This window comes from Anastrepha obliqua, chromosome 1 (genome assembly GCF_027943255.1).
Source record: "Anastrepha obliqua isolate idAnaObli1 chromosome 1, idAnaObli1_1.0, whole genome shotgun sequence".
Taxonomy (NCBI): domain Eukaryota; kingdom Metazoa; phylum Arthropoda; class Insecta; order Diptera; family Tephritidae; genus Anastrepha; species Anastrepha obliqua.
The window spans coordinates 45,995,655-46,012,517 of record NC_072892.1 but is presented as its reverse complement, the minus strand read 5'-3'; the positions used below and the strand labels follow the sequence as shown (position 1 = coordinate 46,012,517).

The following is a 16,863-nucleotide window of genomic DNA, read 5'->3' as shown; positions in this document are numbered from 1 at the left end:
ACCCTATCAGTGGAAATTATCGGACGCTCTGGATTTTTTGAAGATATTGTCATACTACAAGGCAAGACCGGCAACACCTATTACTCCTACCCGCTGCTTTATTGGTATTGCTTGATTTGCGAACAGATACTTATTCGCAGCTACGGTTCACATCTGCAGGATCTATACCTATCCGCAACCTGTGACCCATTCGGTAGCCTGCAGATCGGCTTCCTCGTAACTCCACAATTCCGCGATTTCGTCTGGCACTGTGCGCCCAATGATCGGCGCGATACCAAGTAATCATCATCAACATCATATTAGTGTTGCGGATGTACTAAACTCAGATATCGCGACATATAGGCAACTCCTTTTCGTGCTGTCAACCCGTACTTTAAAGTCGACAAAGAGATGGTCAAGTCTTTCTTTTCTTTTTGCAGGTCTGTTCCAGGACTTGCTGTATTGTGACTATCTGATCTGCCGTTGATTTACTAAAGTGAAGCCACACTGATAACGTCTAATCACATCATCGCGTATTATGTACATTCGAGGGGATCTTATATGCGATAATTGGCTGTTTGGTTTGTGTAATCGTATTTTTTTTATGCAAAAAAATTGTTTAAGGAGCAAAAGAAATTCCCTTTCCTTTTCATTTTTATGAAAATGCTCAAAAGACTTTGTTACAAAAGTTTGTCATGCGATTTGACAGGTCAGTCAGCTTTTGAAAGGTGGTCTTAGCATGCAAAATATTAGGTGGTGATAACATTTATTCTAATTTTCAGAGACTTATGGTATTATTCCCATTTTCGTAAACTCGAATCTAATGTGCTATACCTAAAAAATATGGGGCCAATTATACCTTGAATTTCCTTTAGTTTTCCTATACGAAGTAAAAAGTGTCAGTTTTTTAACTTTACAGGAACCAAACTTTCTTGAACAAATTTCATTTGTAGAAGTAATTTATTAACTCTTATTCGGGCAGCTCTTGTAATTCACTTAGAAGTGAATTTCAATGCAATTGGCAGAACATTTCAATGAAACGAGTACAGACTTTCCGTTTACAATTTTATTTGTCCTGGTGTTAAGAGCTGCAATTACTTGCATTACGTTTGTAGCGAAGTTCATAAGTCTGAATACATATTTTGATGGTCTCTCTCAGAAGCCTTAAATTATTATCCTAAATGAGATTAACGGTTTAGATGAGATAATCAAAAATTCTTACCACCAGAAATTTTTATAAATGTATAGGCTGCAGCCTAACTATTAAATTTTATAATTTATTTTAAATGTAATTCCACAAATAAGTAATAATGGTCCGGAATTGCCATTTTGGATTTTATACGATTTCTGATAAAGCATTCCCTATAAAGTTTTGAGAAATCCTTCTCACTACATACATACTTACATACATATGTATTAAATAGTCTGATGAATTTTCGATTCATAGAGTTAAGGGGTAACACCACTGTAGAAATTTCAAAAAATACAATAAATTTTTTTTTTATAAGCTTAAACAATTCTTTGAACCTTTTAAAATACAGAACAAAAAGATTTATACGTTACCGAAGTTTATTTCATAAATATTTTAAGCTTTTAACCAAGCGTTAGTGACTGCTACCTAACGATTTCTCCAAATTTGCAAACTTTAAACGCGTTTTTCTCAAACAATTTTAAATATTTTTAATCAGGTTTTTCACTACGTCTTTGTAATAACCTTCTTAAAAGAAGAGCGTAGGGGATTTTCGATAGATTAATTTAAACGATTGTTATAATTATGTAAGTGCCGTTTTTTAAGTCCAAAATAGAGTTTTTTCTTTTAAATGCTTGCTAATTCCACAAAAATAAATATTTTTTAAATCCCCTACGTGTTACTCTAGCTATTCTTATCTTCTCCTTCAAGAGAAACCACATTACAAAAATGTCTCCAATGCCGCCATTTTGTAAAATTTTTCGATCAAACTTTGTAGTTTTGTATTTTAGTATATAAGTAATAACTTCCCAAATCAGAGTGATTGTTTTCCCTTTCTTTCTATACAAAAAAATTCTTTAAAAATCGTGTTTATTTTACGCGTGTAGAGTGGTGTTACCCCTTAAGTAAATAAGTAAAGTGCCAGTCCCGTCCGGTAGTGTAGGCACGGCTATCTTGGGAACATAGAACACGTCCTTAGCTACGTTATGGGTTAAGTGAACTTCAGCACTTTTTCATTTTCACTCAGAGTTTTTCTTCGTTCAATGATAATAACAGCGCGACGTGTGGCAAAGTTTTAAGTAGGTATTTATTTATTTTTTATTTAATTAATTTAAAATTTTTTTTGCACTGTCACAAAAACTATTCCTATAACTTAAAGTTTCAAACTTTACACGAATTAAAAAAAAAATCTGTTAATTTTCATAAAAATTAAAAGTTTTTGAAGTGAAACTTCTTAGGCCTCGATGGACGAGCAAGAATTGAGAGTAAAATTGCAAGGCCATGCAACGTTTTGGGCATTTTCGTTCCGTTCCGTTCGAAAAAAGATATAACGTAGAGGAAAAGGAGAGAGACAACTAAACCTTATATATATCTTAGATACACTTTAAGCTATTTTTGCTGAGTTTTCCTTGTGGTTGCTAATTTATAGTGTGAAATAACACTGCCTACTTTTTGACGCTTGTTTGTTGGTGCAAACTTGCAGGAAATATGTTTTTGGTGCCTACTTTTTGGCGTTCTATTTCCTTGGTGCCTACTGTTTGGGGCGTTTTTTGGTCCCAATTTTTTTGGCGCTTTTCTTGTGTCTACTTTTTGGCGCTTATTTCCGTTTCCTGGCTAGTGCTTATGCGTACTATAAAGTGCTATCCATTCCGGCGTCGGATTTATTGGTATTGCCTTGCGGTAATTTGTGCCGTTACTGCGGTCCTGGAATTGCTGCGTTTGTGCGAGTGATAAACGCTCGGAGTAGTGCGCGTTATTGCCACGGTTGCGTCCGGCGCTTATCTATACCGGTCGACCCTTCTCCTTTTTTTGTAAATTTTGTCTATTTGTGTTCTCGGCAAATGTTGTGAATTTATTTAGATATATATTCTTTCTCTCTCTCTCTCTCTCTCTCTCTCTCTCTCTCTCTCTCTCTCTCTATCTTTCTCGGGCCTCTCTCTCTCTCATTCTCTCTCGAGTCTTTCCCTCTTTCTTTGTCTGCCTTGAAAGTTTCACTTCTGTTATGTGTACTGCGCTACACACACTTTTTTTTTAATTTTATTTTCATTATTTTATTTTTATTAGAATTTGTAAAAAGGCGCGTTTAAGTAGCTCAGGGAATTTTGCTATAATTAAATGCCAGCTTGAGGAGGCTCAAAAATTGTGTTTATTGTTTAAATTTTAATTTTTCTGGCGGTCTTGTGCATTTTCTCCATATAAAAAAAATTTCGAGTGTATGGAAGAAGACGACTATCAACGAAAAAAATGATCAAAAATCAATGCGAGTTGTGAGCCACTTTAAGCAGGTTCAATATGAAACCAAAATTCAATGAGCAATAAAATTGTGTACTCGATGTTTTTCTAAAAATTATAATTACCAAGTTAGAAATATTGATGAAAATTTATTGAATTGTTTTAAATTTTGTAAAAATGTTTAAATTTTGAGTTGTATGGTTTTTGTTGTAGTATGAGCTATATTAAAAAAAAAAAAAAAAAAACAATTAAATAAAAGTAAATAAAGCGTCAAAACTTTACAATACCACCTTGATCACCCGGAATAACCGCCAGGTGACGCTCTAAGTTAACTGATTCTGCTTTTTTTATTAGGTTGCCACGTCTGAGATTAACATTCCTAGCAAAATTATATCGCGATTGCTTGACATTTGCAAAAATGACGCCGTCTTGAGTAAATCTACATTTGCACGTGTTTTAGATTTTTTTAAGATTTAAAAATGGGTTTGAATACGCACCATAAAGCCTATCAAGCTCTTCTATCGCCGACTGCTGGTATTTTTAACGCCGGAATATGCAACAGTTAATTTTGCCGTTCACCATACAGCCAGAATAAAAAAAAACGATCCGTCATTTTCTCGGAAAGCTTGAGTGGGTTAAAATCTCTACTGAATAGCAACTGTGAAGCACATCGATATGAAATGGAAAGAATTAATAGACTCAACGGAATTAAATTAGTATGAATACCAGGACATATGAGACCCTCGTTCAGGCAATGAACCAGCTAACAAATCTGCTAAACAAGCTTTTAGTTTGGGACTTGTAGTAGAGACTCCTTGCTTAACCACTGTCAAGACGAATTTACATAAATCATACCTCAGAACATTCAGAATAGTTTGTGGGAATCGTCGACCTGTTTTTCAAGGACCCACAATTTCAGATGCTATCGAAGGATCTCTGACGCGAAAAATGTATCATACATCTAAGCACTTCTACAAGCACTTAATCCCACGAGAATGCAGGCAGCGTAATACACTTCTTAGCATAGAATATATCCTAAAGGACTGTTCCATCTCGAGTTGCAGCAGTGATTTGACTACAACTCTCGACTGCAGCAACGAACTGAAGATAAAGTTACTAAACGAAGCCTTCTAAAGCACAACCTGCTGCTGAAATATGAATTTGCTTGCGAGACAAAATGGTCCAGTAACCGAGCCTCCAAAATACAATATATTAAAAAAAAAAAAGTAATAATTTATAAAAAACAAATTTAATAATTATACTAATAATAAAACAAAAAACTGAATAGTTTAAATTTTCTTTAAATTTTCTTTAAATTTAAACTTAATTTGTTGTCGATATGGTCGCTCATATTCCTGATATAATGCTGTTTCGATTTTTTTTCCGACTGTTTAAATTATGCCAAGTTGCACGGCACAGGTTGTGTTTGGAATCGATGTTTCCTTATGCTGCACTACCTGAGTCTATTCAATTACATACATTATTCTTAGAATATGATAAATCCTAGCTTAAAAGACGGTTAGGTTTCGCACCTTATGTCATATAACCAAATTAAACGGAAACTACCTAAATAATTTAATAATGTCCTTAAGTATCTGCTACGATTTTCCCGGTAATCGCGTGTAAAAAAGTAGCCACTTTTCCGCGTATGTTTATCACTGGTAAGTGAAAAAATAGTTAGTTTAATCAACTACGGGGTTATATACCTTGTGTTGGACTAAAAAATAGAAAATTTTTTATGGCATATTCTAAAAGTACATCATCTTAGAAATATAAATTCAAAAAATCATAAACTTCGTGAATCTCAACGGCACTTTTTATATTTATATTTGCATAGTTCGCTGAAATTATTTTTTTTTTGTTTTGTTAATTTTCCAACCCCTCAAAAATCGTTTTTTTTTTGGTGCAAAACGGTTTTCGTATCGAGAAAAATTTTTTTTGGGTAAATAAACCGTTCAGATTCACAAAAAAACATTTTTCTACAATAACACTGTGCGAGAGTGATTTTATACTTTTATGGAGCCTAGTACAACTTGTAGGTATAGTAAAACTAAGAAAAATGGTATAGGAGAAATTTCCAATACACCCCCAAAATCTCGTTTTATGGCCATAAAACCGTTTTTCAGTAGGTTGATGTGAAGAATCACTCCTAACTTCGCCAATTTCTATCCGATTTCGAATTTGTTTTTTTTTTTGTTCGAAAGAACAAAAACAAGCCTTTTTGACAGTGTGTTGACAATTTTTCTGAAATGACAACTGACGAGACTGTAGATGGAAGTATTTGGATTTTTTTTATTTTTTCTCTATTTTTTCAACTTTGACGTAATTTTTACGATGTTATCCGATATTGAGGATTTTTTTAGTACACTACAGTTATAGTAAATTTAATTTTGCGTCGAATGAGTTATATTTGACTGTAATTGAATTAAAATTAAAAGAGTTGTGTGAGTTTTAAGATTTTTTTTTTTTCTAATTTGGTATGTAGGTATAACTTACGCTAAATGGGAATAAGGACGTGTTTTGATGCGTTATTATAGATACGTAATATTTATTGGAGTATATATGTATACATAAGAGTATACTGTACTGCGTACAACAGAACTGGTTAGAACTTACGAAAATATCTGACATATTACAGCACATTTTTTTTTCAATGGAAATATGAAAAGGCTCCCAAGTGTACCAAAGTTCACACTGTATATTGATTAACAAAAGAAGTTTGTTATTATAATTTAACCTTATTAAAACGTCAAAGTTGTATTGTTTGTTTCATTGAAATTCAAGAGATATAAATCAAAACGTTGCCAGAAAAGTCGAATTTCTCAATATTCTCCGATGATGTGGCATCATCAGCCTTATCATAAACCAGATGATTGTTATTTTTATAAAACGGACGTGAACGGTCATCATTATAAAGCTCGAAAGCACATAAAGTATGCTGATGTTGCAACTGTTAAGAACCCCGTAGTCTTGGACGATATGATTGACTCAACTGCAGGTCATGAACTGAAGGAAGTTCAACTCATTGCTGATGATGATCAAACTGATAACAATAAACCTGATGATAAAGAGTACTTTCCGTCTGGTTCTAAGTCTTCAGAACGACACATTGTATCAAATTCAGATTTTCAGGATCTTTCTCGTGATTTACTTCTATCGGGAAGACAATCTGAAACGCTCGCTTCTCGATTTAAACAATGGAATTTAGTTGATGACGACTTCAGATGAATGATGATGATCGAATTTCTTACAGAGAAGTATTCAAAACTGATGAAGAGAATGACAAATGTACCGTACCATACTAAACTCCAAAGGGCCGTTTCCAATGCATTTTTAAGTTTGGAACCAGTTCCGTTGTACTGCACCGTACCGCACCGTACCATACCGTACAATGCTGCACTGCACAATACTCCAATAAATATTATGTGTTTATAATGACACTTGTTATCATTTTCATGCTTCGATGCCTACATACCAAATTAGTGAAAAAAAATGAAATCTTAAAACTCACACAACTCTATTAATTTTAATTCAATTACAGTCAAATATAACTCATTCGACGCAAAATTAAATTTACTATAACTGTAGTGTACTAAAAAAATCCTCAATATCGGATAACATCGTAAAAATTACGTCAAAGTTGAAAAAATAGAGAAAAAATAAAAAAAATCCAAATACTTCCATCTACAGTCTCGTCAGTTGTCATTTCAGAAAAATTGTCAACACACTGTCAAAAAGGCTTGTTTTTGTTCTTTCGAACAAAAAAAACAAATTCGAAATCGGATAGAAATTGGCGAAGTTAGGAGTGATTCTTCACATCAACCTACTGAAAAACGGTTTTATGGCCATAAAACGAGATTTTGAGGGTGTATTGGAAATTTCTCCTATACCATTTTGTTTAGTTTTTCTATAGCCATAAGTTGTACTAGGTCTCCATAAAAGTATATTTAATTTTTTTTTTGTCACACAGTGTAATCATTTAATTTTTTTTATTTCAGTTGAGCTGCTCATGCGCTACCGTGACACCGCAAGCCTCTTTTAAAAAACGGCGTTTTGGGGGAGGGGCGATATCAACAATAAATGGTAAAATTTTTTAAAATAAAAACACCAAAATGTATTCTGCGAGAGTTACCCTTCAGTATGATATATGCCTCATTTGAATAAAAGTTCTAAAACATATTTAAAAAAAATTATGACTATCGTCCATTTTTTCGGGCTCACAAGGTATATAACCCCTTAAGTGCAAACTCACAGGATAAGGTTGTATTCAAGCGGGATTTCCAGTTAGGTGGAACTGTGGTTGAGATATCTCTAAAAATTGTATGGTGGGAATTGTGTAGTCAAATTCGAAATTTTACGCAAAAATAATGGATTTATTGTATTTTTCACAAAACTACTGGATATGGGAATAAGTTTCCGCTATCGTAAAAGATGTGTTGCTACTGATACTATTTTTTTCTTCGCCGTAGTAATAGGTATACTGGTGATTTGAAGGTGTATATGTGAGGTCTTGATTGCAGTAGCTGACATTGGTTTGAAGCGTAAAGATCCTTTTTTATCTGACGTCAAAAATTTCTACGTTCGTCCCGAAAACCACAGCATTTGCGGGAAGCCATGTTTCATTATTACCTATTAAAGAAAAATGAAACGTGTCGTATATTGATCGTCCAATATTTACGGTAATCACGCTCCCATCAAATACAATTTGTAATGAGTGGTTTCGACGCTTTCAAAGTGGAAATTTCGAAGTGAGTGATAAAAATCGCGAAGGGGCACCGAAAAAATTCGACGATACTCAACTACAACAATTATTGGATGAAGACGAATATCGAACCCTTGATGATATGTCTAAAGAGTTAGATGTTGACAGATTAACCGGCGTTAAATGTTTGCACGCGATGGGAATGGTCCAGACAGCAGGTAACTGGGAACCACACCAATTGAAGGAGAGGGATTTCCAGAGACGTTTGATGTCGTCTGAGATGCTTCCTTAACAGCAGAAAAGAAAAGGTTTTCTGCATCGCATCGTCACTGGCGCTGAAAAATGGATCCATTATGATAAGCGTCGAAAATGTTAGAGCCTGCTAGGTGAACCAGGTCCATCGGCAGCGAAAAAAATATTTATGCTTCAAAGATTATGTTGTGCATCTGGTGGGATCTAAAGGGTGTCATCTATTATGAACTCCTTAAATCATCTGAAACCTTCACTAGCTATCGTTACCAACTGCAGCTAATGCGTTTGAATCGAGCTCTCAAAGAAAAGAGGCCGGAATGGGACGGTAGATATGACAATCTGTATTTGCTGCATGACAACGCCAGGCCACACTTTGTTAAATCGGTTCAGAAATATTTAGAGGGACTGAATTGGGAAATCTCGCCCCTCCCGCTGTATTCCCCAGATATTGCACCTTCGGATTACCATCTGTTGCGATCAATGCAGTCAGCCCTTATTGGAGAGCCCTTCCCCTCTTACGAGAGTATCGCCAACTGGCTCAATGAATGGATTAAGTCAAAAGTACTCGAATTTTTCGTCAGAGGAATCCGTATTCTGCCTGAAAAACGGAGTAAAGTTGTAGCTTCATGTATTGTTTAATTGTTTAAATAATTCGTAACTTTGGCTAAAAACGACAGAAACCTATTCCCATACCCAATAGTATATGTATTAGCTACACTAACAGGCGAATTTTGTTCCAAAATTTACTCGAAAGGTGGCGCTATGCTCCAGATATCTTCAGATATCGTATTGGTGATCTGACTTGGCTCAAATTCTACATTCTATGTTACCTGAGCGACCCGGCCAGGAACTCTTAAGCCAACTGCATTCCCAAAGATACAGTCATGTTCACTTGATTAGAGGCAATATTTTTTATAGAAGAAAATGTTTATTGAAGCAACCGTTTGTGATCTAGTAACAGAAGGATTCCAAATGACTCAAGTGAAGACTGTACTTTGCTCGAAAATAAACATGCATCAGAATATTATTACATCTAACGGTATATCGCAGCAGTAAAACTTCAGCAGTTGGAAGCCTGCCCACATAAGAAAAAATATGACAAATATAGGAAATTTTGTTCTTTTTACGTTTATTATTTACAGCTTTATTGCTTGTGCTGCCCACCTTTTCACTTCGTAAATACGTTGGTGAATGAATTTGTACAAATTTTTGAGATTGGCTAATGCCATTTCACACCAGGCCGTTTTAATGATTTGAATTAAAGCATTCTTGCCTTCAAAATGTTGCCCATTCTCATAAACTTTACGAGCATGCCATCCCAATAGATTTTCAGTAATGTTCAGATCTAATGGAATGCGGGGGCCATGCTAAATTATCAACGTTTTGAGACGCAATCCATGTTGTGACCGCACTTGTAGTGCGTACGCGCTTTTACCTGTTGAAAGATCCACTTAATAAGTCTAAATGTTTCACGAATCTCGGGAAAATATGACTCCAACAGAGCTTTATAGCTGTTTCCCCGTCATTTTGTAGTCTACAATTTTCAATTCGAACGTGCCACAGTACGATATTGCTCCCCATACCATAACAGCACCTTCACGGCTGTGATACCGGTACAAGTACCTTTTTCTCTTTTCTTATCCATCCGACCCATCCAGATTCAAATTTTTTTCGTCACTAAATACTACTTTCTTGCATTCATCCGGAGCGTTATTTGTAACAGAACTCCGAGCTATGTGTTCGCTTGAAAAATCGAGGCGGCGTTCTTTGCGAAATTTACTAAAATGTGGATTTTTTTGTTGTAATTTTTCATGCTTCAGATGTGACGCTGTTAAAATAGCCCTTTGTACGATGGATTTACTGGCTGCAACATTTGCCATTTCTTTCATTTTCCTGTTGGAGGGCGGAATTTGTAGCAGTCCTAAGGATTTTGCGGGTTTCCCTCGGTGTCAAAGCAATCGCAGTTCTGTCTTTGTTGTTCTTCTCATAGGAGGCACCTAGTTTCACGAGACACTAAAGTTTCAAAACGTTTGGACTATGACTAATCATTTTAGCAATTAGGCGATTTGAAAGATTCCTCTGAGATCAAGATATCGATTTGTTTCTTCGCGACTTGTTAAACCGTTCTGCTTCCCCTTTCTTTTAGAATTAAAAAATGTTCGACCAAACACATGAAAGTTAAAAAAACGATCCCTTTTCGCAACTTTAATGCACAAATAGTGCAGCCTAACGAGTGCCTCTATTCAGTGAACCAATAAATCAAGCACAGGTTTAAAACTGCTGAAGTTTTACTGCTGCGAAATACCGTTAGATGTAATAATATTTTGATGCATGTTTATTTTCGCGCAAAATACAGTCTTCACTTGAATTATTAGAAAACGGCAGCTTTAACAACCATTTTCTTCCATAAAAATTATTGCCTCTAATCAAGTGAACCGGACTGTATGTTTTCATAACGAAGTTACGTATGTATATACTAGAATGCTTTTCCATTAATTTCATATCAGATTTAGCCGCAACGAAACGGGGCAGTACAATAAGTAAATTTTCAATTCGGCAGCGAACTGAATTTAGAATAAAAACCGTTGTATACTAACCGTATCACCAGCAGCGATCACCAAATCCACAAATATACGCTTGATCGTATCCAACGACATGCCGGCTAATTTGAGTTTCTGAAAGAGTGCATCACCCCCACAATCATGACAGTCGGCGCCAACTTTCTTACAAAACTTCTTCGCTGTCGGCGCTGGCAGCTCTATAAACTGGTCGATCAAACTGTTACCTTGCTGCAGTACCGCCTCTACGCTCGCCTTAAAATCACGCCAAATGCGCATATTCAAACGCCTAGCCAACTGCGGTGGAAAAGTCATGAGCGCTGAGCTAGTGTCGAAGATTCTGTGTACGATGCGCGAAAACTCGTCCATCGTCGCAGCCATACGCTCGTCTTCGGCAGCGGAAACGCCAAACATTATAGTACAAACAACTACATAGAAATAAAGAGATGCGTGTAGAAGTTGGAAAATGTTTAATGTTGTAAAAAATGTTCAATTTCCCCAAACCCACCATCAATAGCCCAGTTGTAAAGTTGCTGTTCCAGCTCCATGAGTTCGGTGTATCTGTTTTGGGTAGCCTGCGCCTTCCACAAATTTACCAAACGCATCGTGCACGCCTCGATGTGCACATCCATCCACTTCATGGTGCCTCCCAATAGAAAACGATTTAGTATGCGTCTATTGTGTAGCCATTCGGCGCCGTCCCTGTGCCGTCGTGATAAAGAATCAGAGTGTTAATGAAATTCATCAATTATGCACCTACGTACATACGACTATACAACAGACAACATACATACATACATATGTATATAAGATAATTTTTTTTTACTTGCAACTCACATGAAGAATAATCCCCGTTGACAATTGTGCTGTTTGTTGTATACGATCCAAGACTCTGGCAATGGATGCCGTGGATATTGGCCCTCGTATTGAAACACCGCTCGCATTTGACTTGCTGATGAAACAAATATGGCATCCTGTACGCCGCCGAGGCGTTCGAAAAATATTGGACCAAGCTCTTCATGACGTTGATGAATGTATTTGTGTAGCCTATTGTGAAAAACAAGAGAAACAAAATGAAAAAAAAAAGATTTATGCAAAATACTACAACCCAGTAGACAGACGATGAAGGCGGCAGGTGAGCTGTTTGCTTGTGCTCGTTGGTTGTAGAGTTTAATGAACCTTCTATTTGAATTTTAAGCTGCACCATTTCATACAAGATAGCTTTGGAAGACACAAGTTTTGTTTAAAAAAATTCAAAATTCAACTTCCTCAAAAATGCAAACTCAGCTAAAAAAACTGAAGTGAAGAAATCTGATGCTTGAGAAAAATTTAATTTGATTTCAGATTCGCCATTAATTTCTTTCAAAAATTATATACGTACATATAAGTACATGTGTACATATATCGAGTGTACATACGTACATACATCAACTGCCGAAAATTCGAAATGACAGATAATTTAAATTGACCTTCACGAGTTTCACGCGTTTCAATTCGATAAATTCAAGTTCATTTTACGGATAGAGCAAATTGAAATTCATAAACCCTTAATAAATGTATGCAAAAGTTGGCGGTAAGGTTGTTGTATGAAACTCAGCGACTCAACACGCTTAATAAGTTTGAAATGACGCGCGGTTGATGTGTTGATGGTCTACAAGGCGAATTCATGCAAGGAGATGGTAGTAGGCAGTAGTGCAAAAACAAAATTTCCATGTATTTGGTTTTTGCAATTTGCTGGTTTAAATGTCCATAAATTCCACGAATTTCGATCTTCTCCATAGTTACATTTGGAAGGAAATTTGATGCCAAATTTCCATTGCGTAAGGATGTACAGGTGTTTTCTTTATCGATGGGTCCGAGAATGAAATAGGCTCTGGAGCCGGATGGTACTCAAACGATAATAATAAGTTTTGCTACGGGAGGAGTCGCAACTGTTTTCTAAACGGAAATTTTTGCCAATCTGAAAGTAGCAGAATGCATAATTGAGAGGGAAGAGATGGAGCGGGAACCAGATTGGAGATTTTAGTGACAGTCAGGCTGCACTGAAAGCCCTGGAGAACGCAATGCAAACTTCAAAGATTTTTTCAAGAAGATGCTTAATTCTGTCGCAAGACAGAAAAAGTTTATACTTATATGGGTTCCAGGACACCGCGTTGTCCAAGGAAGTGAAATTGCCGATGGATTGGCCAACTGCGGACCAGCAGGTACGATAGGGACCAGAGCCAGTAATCGAAATCAGCTCTACAGAAATTATGAATTGAATCAGCGATTATGTATAAATTAGCATTAAGAGCGATGGTCCATTCTAGAACGCTGCAGAACTGCAAAGGGTTTTGTGACAAGCTCGAATAGAAAACTGTCGAACTTTCTTCTAAAACTTGGAAGAAAAGACGTTCGGTTGATTGTCGTTACAGAACACAACCCATGAGGTCAGCACCACCATTGGAATCATTTGCCTGCCTTGCTTAAAGAAGGCGGATAGTACTGAGCATTTTCTCTGTGAGTGTCCTGCCTTTGCCTGTCTCTATTCTTTCCTATTTTTCTGTCTCTGTTACTTCTCTGCTTTCCTCCTTGACTATCTACTCTTTTACTTTCCAGAGCTTTGAATACAATGGGCTTTTTAGCCCGAGTGTTTTAGAAGTTAACAATCTTTCGGTGCTTTTTGGCTCGCTTTGCTTTTAAATTTCAACCTTCAATCAGAACGTAAACAAATCGAACTACTTTTATATTTAAACCACCAAAGCGAAAGAAAAAAAAAATCACAGGTACTTTGAAATATAAATGTTTTAAGGAAAATTTTAAATATATTTCAGAATAGTCAAATGTAAAGCGTTTTTCAGTAAGAGCGTTCAAATTTTTTTGGGAATAAAAGACAAACGGTTTGACTTTTTTAACTAATTTTTTTTTTTATTATCGAGTTTGAACATATACATTTAAGTATGAAATTCGTCTTCTTTTGCATGACCACCGCGTGCACGTTTTACGAAGTCCAATTGTTGAACCCAATTTTCGACCACTCTTTTGCATAAATCGGCCGAAATTCCAGAAATTTCGCGTTCAATATTGGCTCTGAGCTCACAAATCGTCGCCGGCTTGTTACTGTAGACTAATGACTTCACATAACCCCAAAGAAAATAGTCTAGAGGCGTCAAATCACACGAGCGCGGCGGCCATTCGACCGGTCCATTTCTGGAAATAATGCGCTCATCGAACTTACTCTTCAACAAATCAATTGTAGCGTGTGCTGTGTGGCTTGTGGCCCCGTCCTGTTGAAACCACATGTCGTCTAAGTCCATACCATTCAATTGCGGCCAAAAATAATCGTTTATCATGTCGTGGTATCGATTTCCGTTCACAGTAACGTGGCGATCGTTCTCGTCAACGAAAAAATATGGGCCAATTACGCCGCCGGCATGTAAACCGCACCAAACAGGAATGCAACGGTGCCTCATGAATCACGTGTGGATTGCCTTTTGCCCAGTAACGCATATTTTGCTTGTTGACAAAGCCATTGAGCCAAAAGTGAGCTTCATCACTGAAGATGATTTTTTGGAAAAAATCTGGATTAAAGTAGCAGCAACAGAACGATTATTTTCATAAAAAATTTGCACGATTTGCAATCGTTGCTCAAGTGTGTAGCGTTCCATGATGAAATGTATACTAATGAAGTTTACAAATGACAAGCGAAAAATAAAAAAGCGTGGTTCGCCCTCCCTATCGGAAAAAAGTTGAAGCGCACCTATTGAAAAACGCTATACTTCAGAAACCGTTAAATAACTACCAAATTGTTTGATTTGTATATCAGTAAATGTGGGATGTACCTTCTATTCAAATATGAACGAGACGTTATCAATAAAACGGTCCGCGGATGACATATGGCAAAAATAAATTTTTTGTTTTTTGGTAGGACTGTTATAAGCTTACATGGCAAATTTCAGCATGATATGTCACATAGTTTGTTTTCTGTGCTACTGTAAACAAGTCAAGCTCGAGTGTGTTCTTCAAATTCTCTTTTATGACTTCAATTGTCTCAAAATGTTTTCCACGGAGCGGCAACTTGAGCTTGGGAAACAGGAAAAAGTCACATGGAGCCATATCAGGCGAATACGGTGCTTGCGGATCGATATTAACATTATTTTTGTTCAAATAATCGCGAACAAGACGTGATGTATGAGCTGGTGCATTATCGTGATGCAAGAACCATAACTTGTTGTCCCACAATTCCTTCCTTTTAAGACGAATGTTCTCGCGCAAACGCTTTAAAAAGTCTAAATAATATTCAGCGTTAAACGATTTTGCGATTTGTGCGATTTTCAAGCACAATTTCCTTTGCTTTTCCGATGTTTTCGTCGTTTACTGATGTTGCTGGACGACGTTCATTTGGCAAGTTTTCAACCGATGTACGGCCCTCTTTGAACAATTTGTACCACTGGAAAACACGTGCACGCGATAGAGCAGAGTCCTCATAGGTTGTCTGCAACATTTTTAAGGCGTCTGAAGCCGAAATTTTCTTGGAATAACAAAATTTCAAACAAATTCTTTGTTCAACTTGAATTTCCATCGTTAAATTCGAAGAACACACTCGAGCTTGACTTGTTTACAGTAGCACAGAAAACAAACTATGTGACATATCACGCTGAAATTTGCCATGTAAGCTTATAACAGTCCTACCAAAAAACAAAAAATTTATTTTTGCCATATGTCATCCGCGGACCGTTTTATTGATAACGTCTCGTTCATATTTGAATAGAAGTTACTTCAGAGGGCTCTAACAGTAATTGAAAAAAACCGCAAGTTTCTTTTCTTTTCTATAAAAAAATTTAAAAAATGGCGCAAAATTAACCATCCAATTTTGTTTTGGAATAATTTGTTTACTTAAGATTTTGAGTGATGGAAAACTTTATTTTGACCATTACCTACTCCATTGCTTTCCTGTTTAGTTCACAAGTGTCAAATATGTTTGACATATGACGCAATTTGCAAAAATTATACATTTTCCAAAAGGATGATTAAATTTGTGCCAGCTCATATAATATTTAAATATGATATTCCTACACAAACAACTAAATTTCCCTCAATATCGCATTACAGAGGAGCCCCCAGATCTATCTAATATTTCATGCTCACGGACATTCTCACAGATCACTGCAGATTTCGTAGTCATCTGCACAGGATTGGGATATGGTCCACTGACTCCTGTTGTTTCTGCTACCAGTCCTCGGAGACTCCAAAGGCACATAAGCTCAACTCAACCCAGCTATATCATAAGTTTGTTAAGTGAACTGGATTCGGAGGAAGTATTATGATGAGTAGAGGGCACAAAGCACCATGCGGACGAAGTGCAAACCTCCTTTTCATTCATTCATTCTTTCATTTAATATTATATATATATATATATATAATTGGCGCGTACACCCTTTTTGGGTGTTTGGCCGAGCTCCTCCTCCTATTTGTGGTGTGCATCTTGATGTTATTCTACAAATGGAGGGACCTACACTTTCAAGCCGACTCCGAACGGCAGATATTTTTATGAGGAGCTTTTTCATGGCAGAAATACAATTGGAGGTTTGCCATTGCCTGCCGAGGGGGACCGCTATTACAAAAAATTGTTTCTTAATTTTGGTGTTTCACCGAGATTCGAATTAAAATACCACATGCCCACCTTGCTTTCGACCGCCTTTTGAAAAAAGGAAAAACCTTCATTGAACTAACTCCAACCACGTTATACGCAGTGAGATATGAAAAGGAAAATGATTTAGTAAAAAAATTATTTAAATCCAAATTAGATGATTAATTTTGCGCCACGTTATATATATATGGTCGCAACTGTACCACTATACATATATATTGGGCGTTTACACCCTTTCTGTTACGTAATTTACCGAGCTCTTCCTCTAATTTGTGATGTGCGTTCGGTGTTCCCACAAATGGTGGGACCTAGAGGTTTCAGC

At 36.4% G+C, this 16,863-nt stretch overlaps 1 protein-coding gene across 1 annotated transcript in view; it reads right to left on the bottom strand.

The window, feature by feature from the left end:
* Positions 1-16,863, bottom strand: part of LOC129248681 (cytochrome P450 315a1, mitochondrial) — a 28,619-nt gene that overhangs the window by 2,864 nt on the left and 8,892 nt on the right. Inside the window, exons 2-4 of the mRNA XM_054888314.1 lie at positions 11,750-11,959; positions 11,421-11,614; positions 10,952-11,340 (exon numbers count right to left, since the gene is read on the bottom strand). Coding sequence (XP_054744289.1) covers positions 10,952-11,340; positions 11,421-11,614; positions 11,750-11,959 — 793 coding nt within the window. The remainder of the gene's footprint in view (positions 1-10,951; positions 11,341-11,420; positions 11,615-11,749; positions 11,960-16,863) is intronic.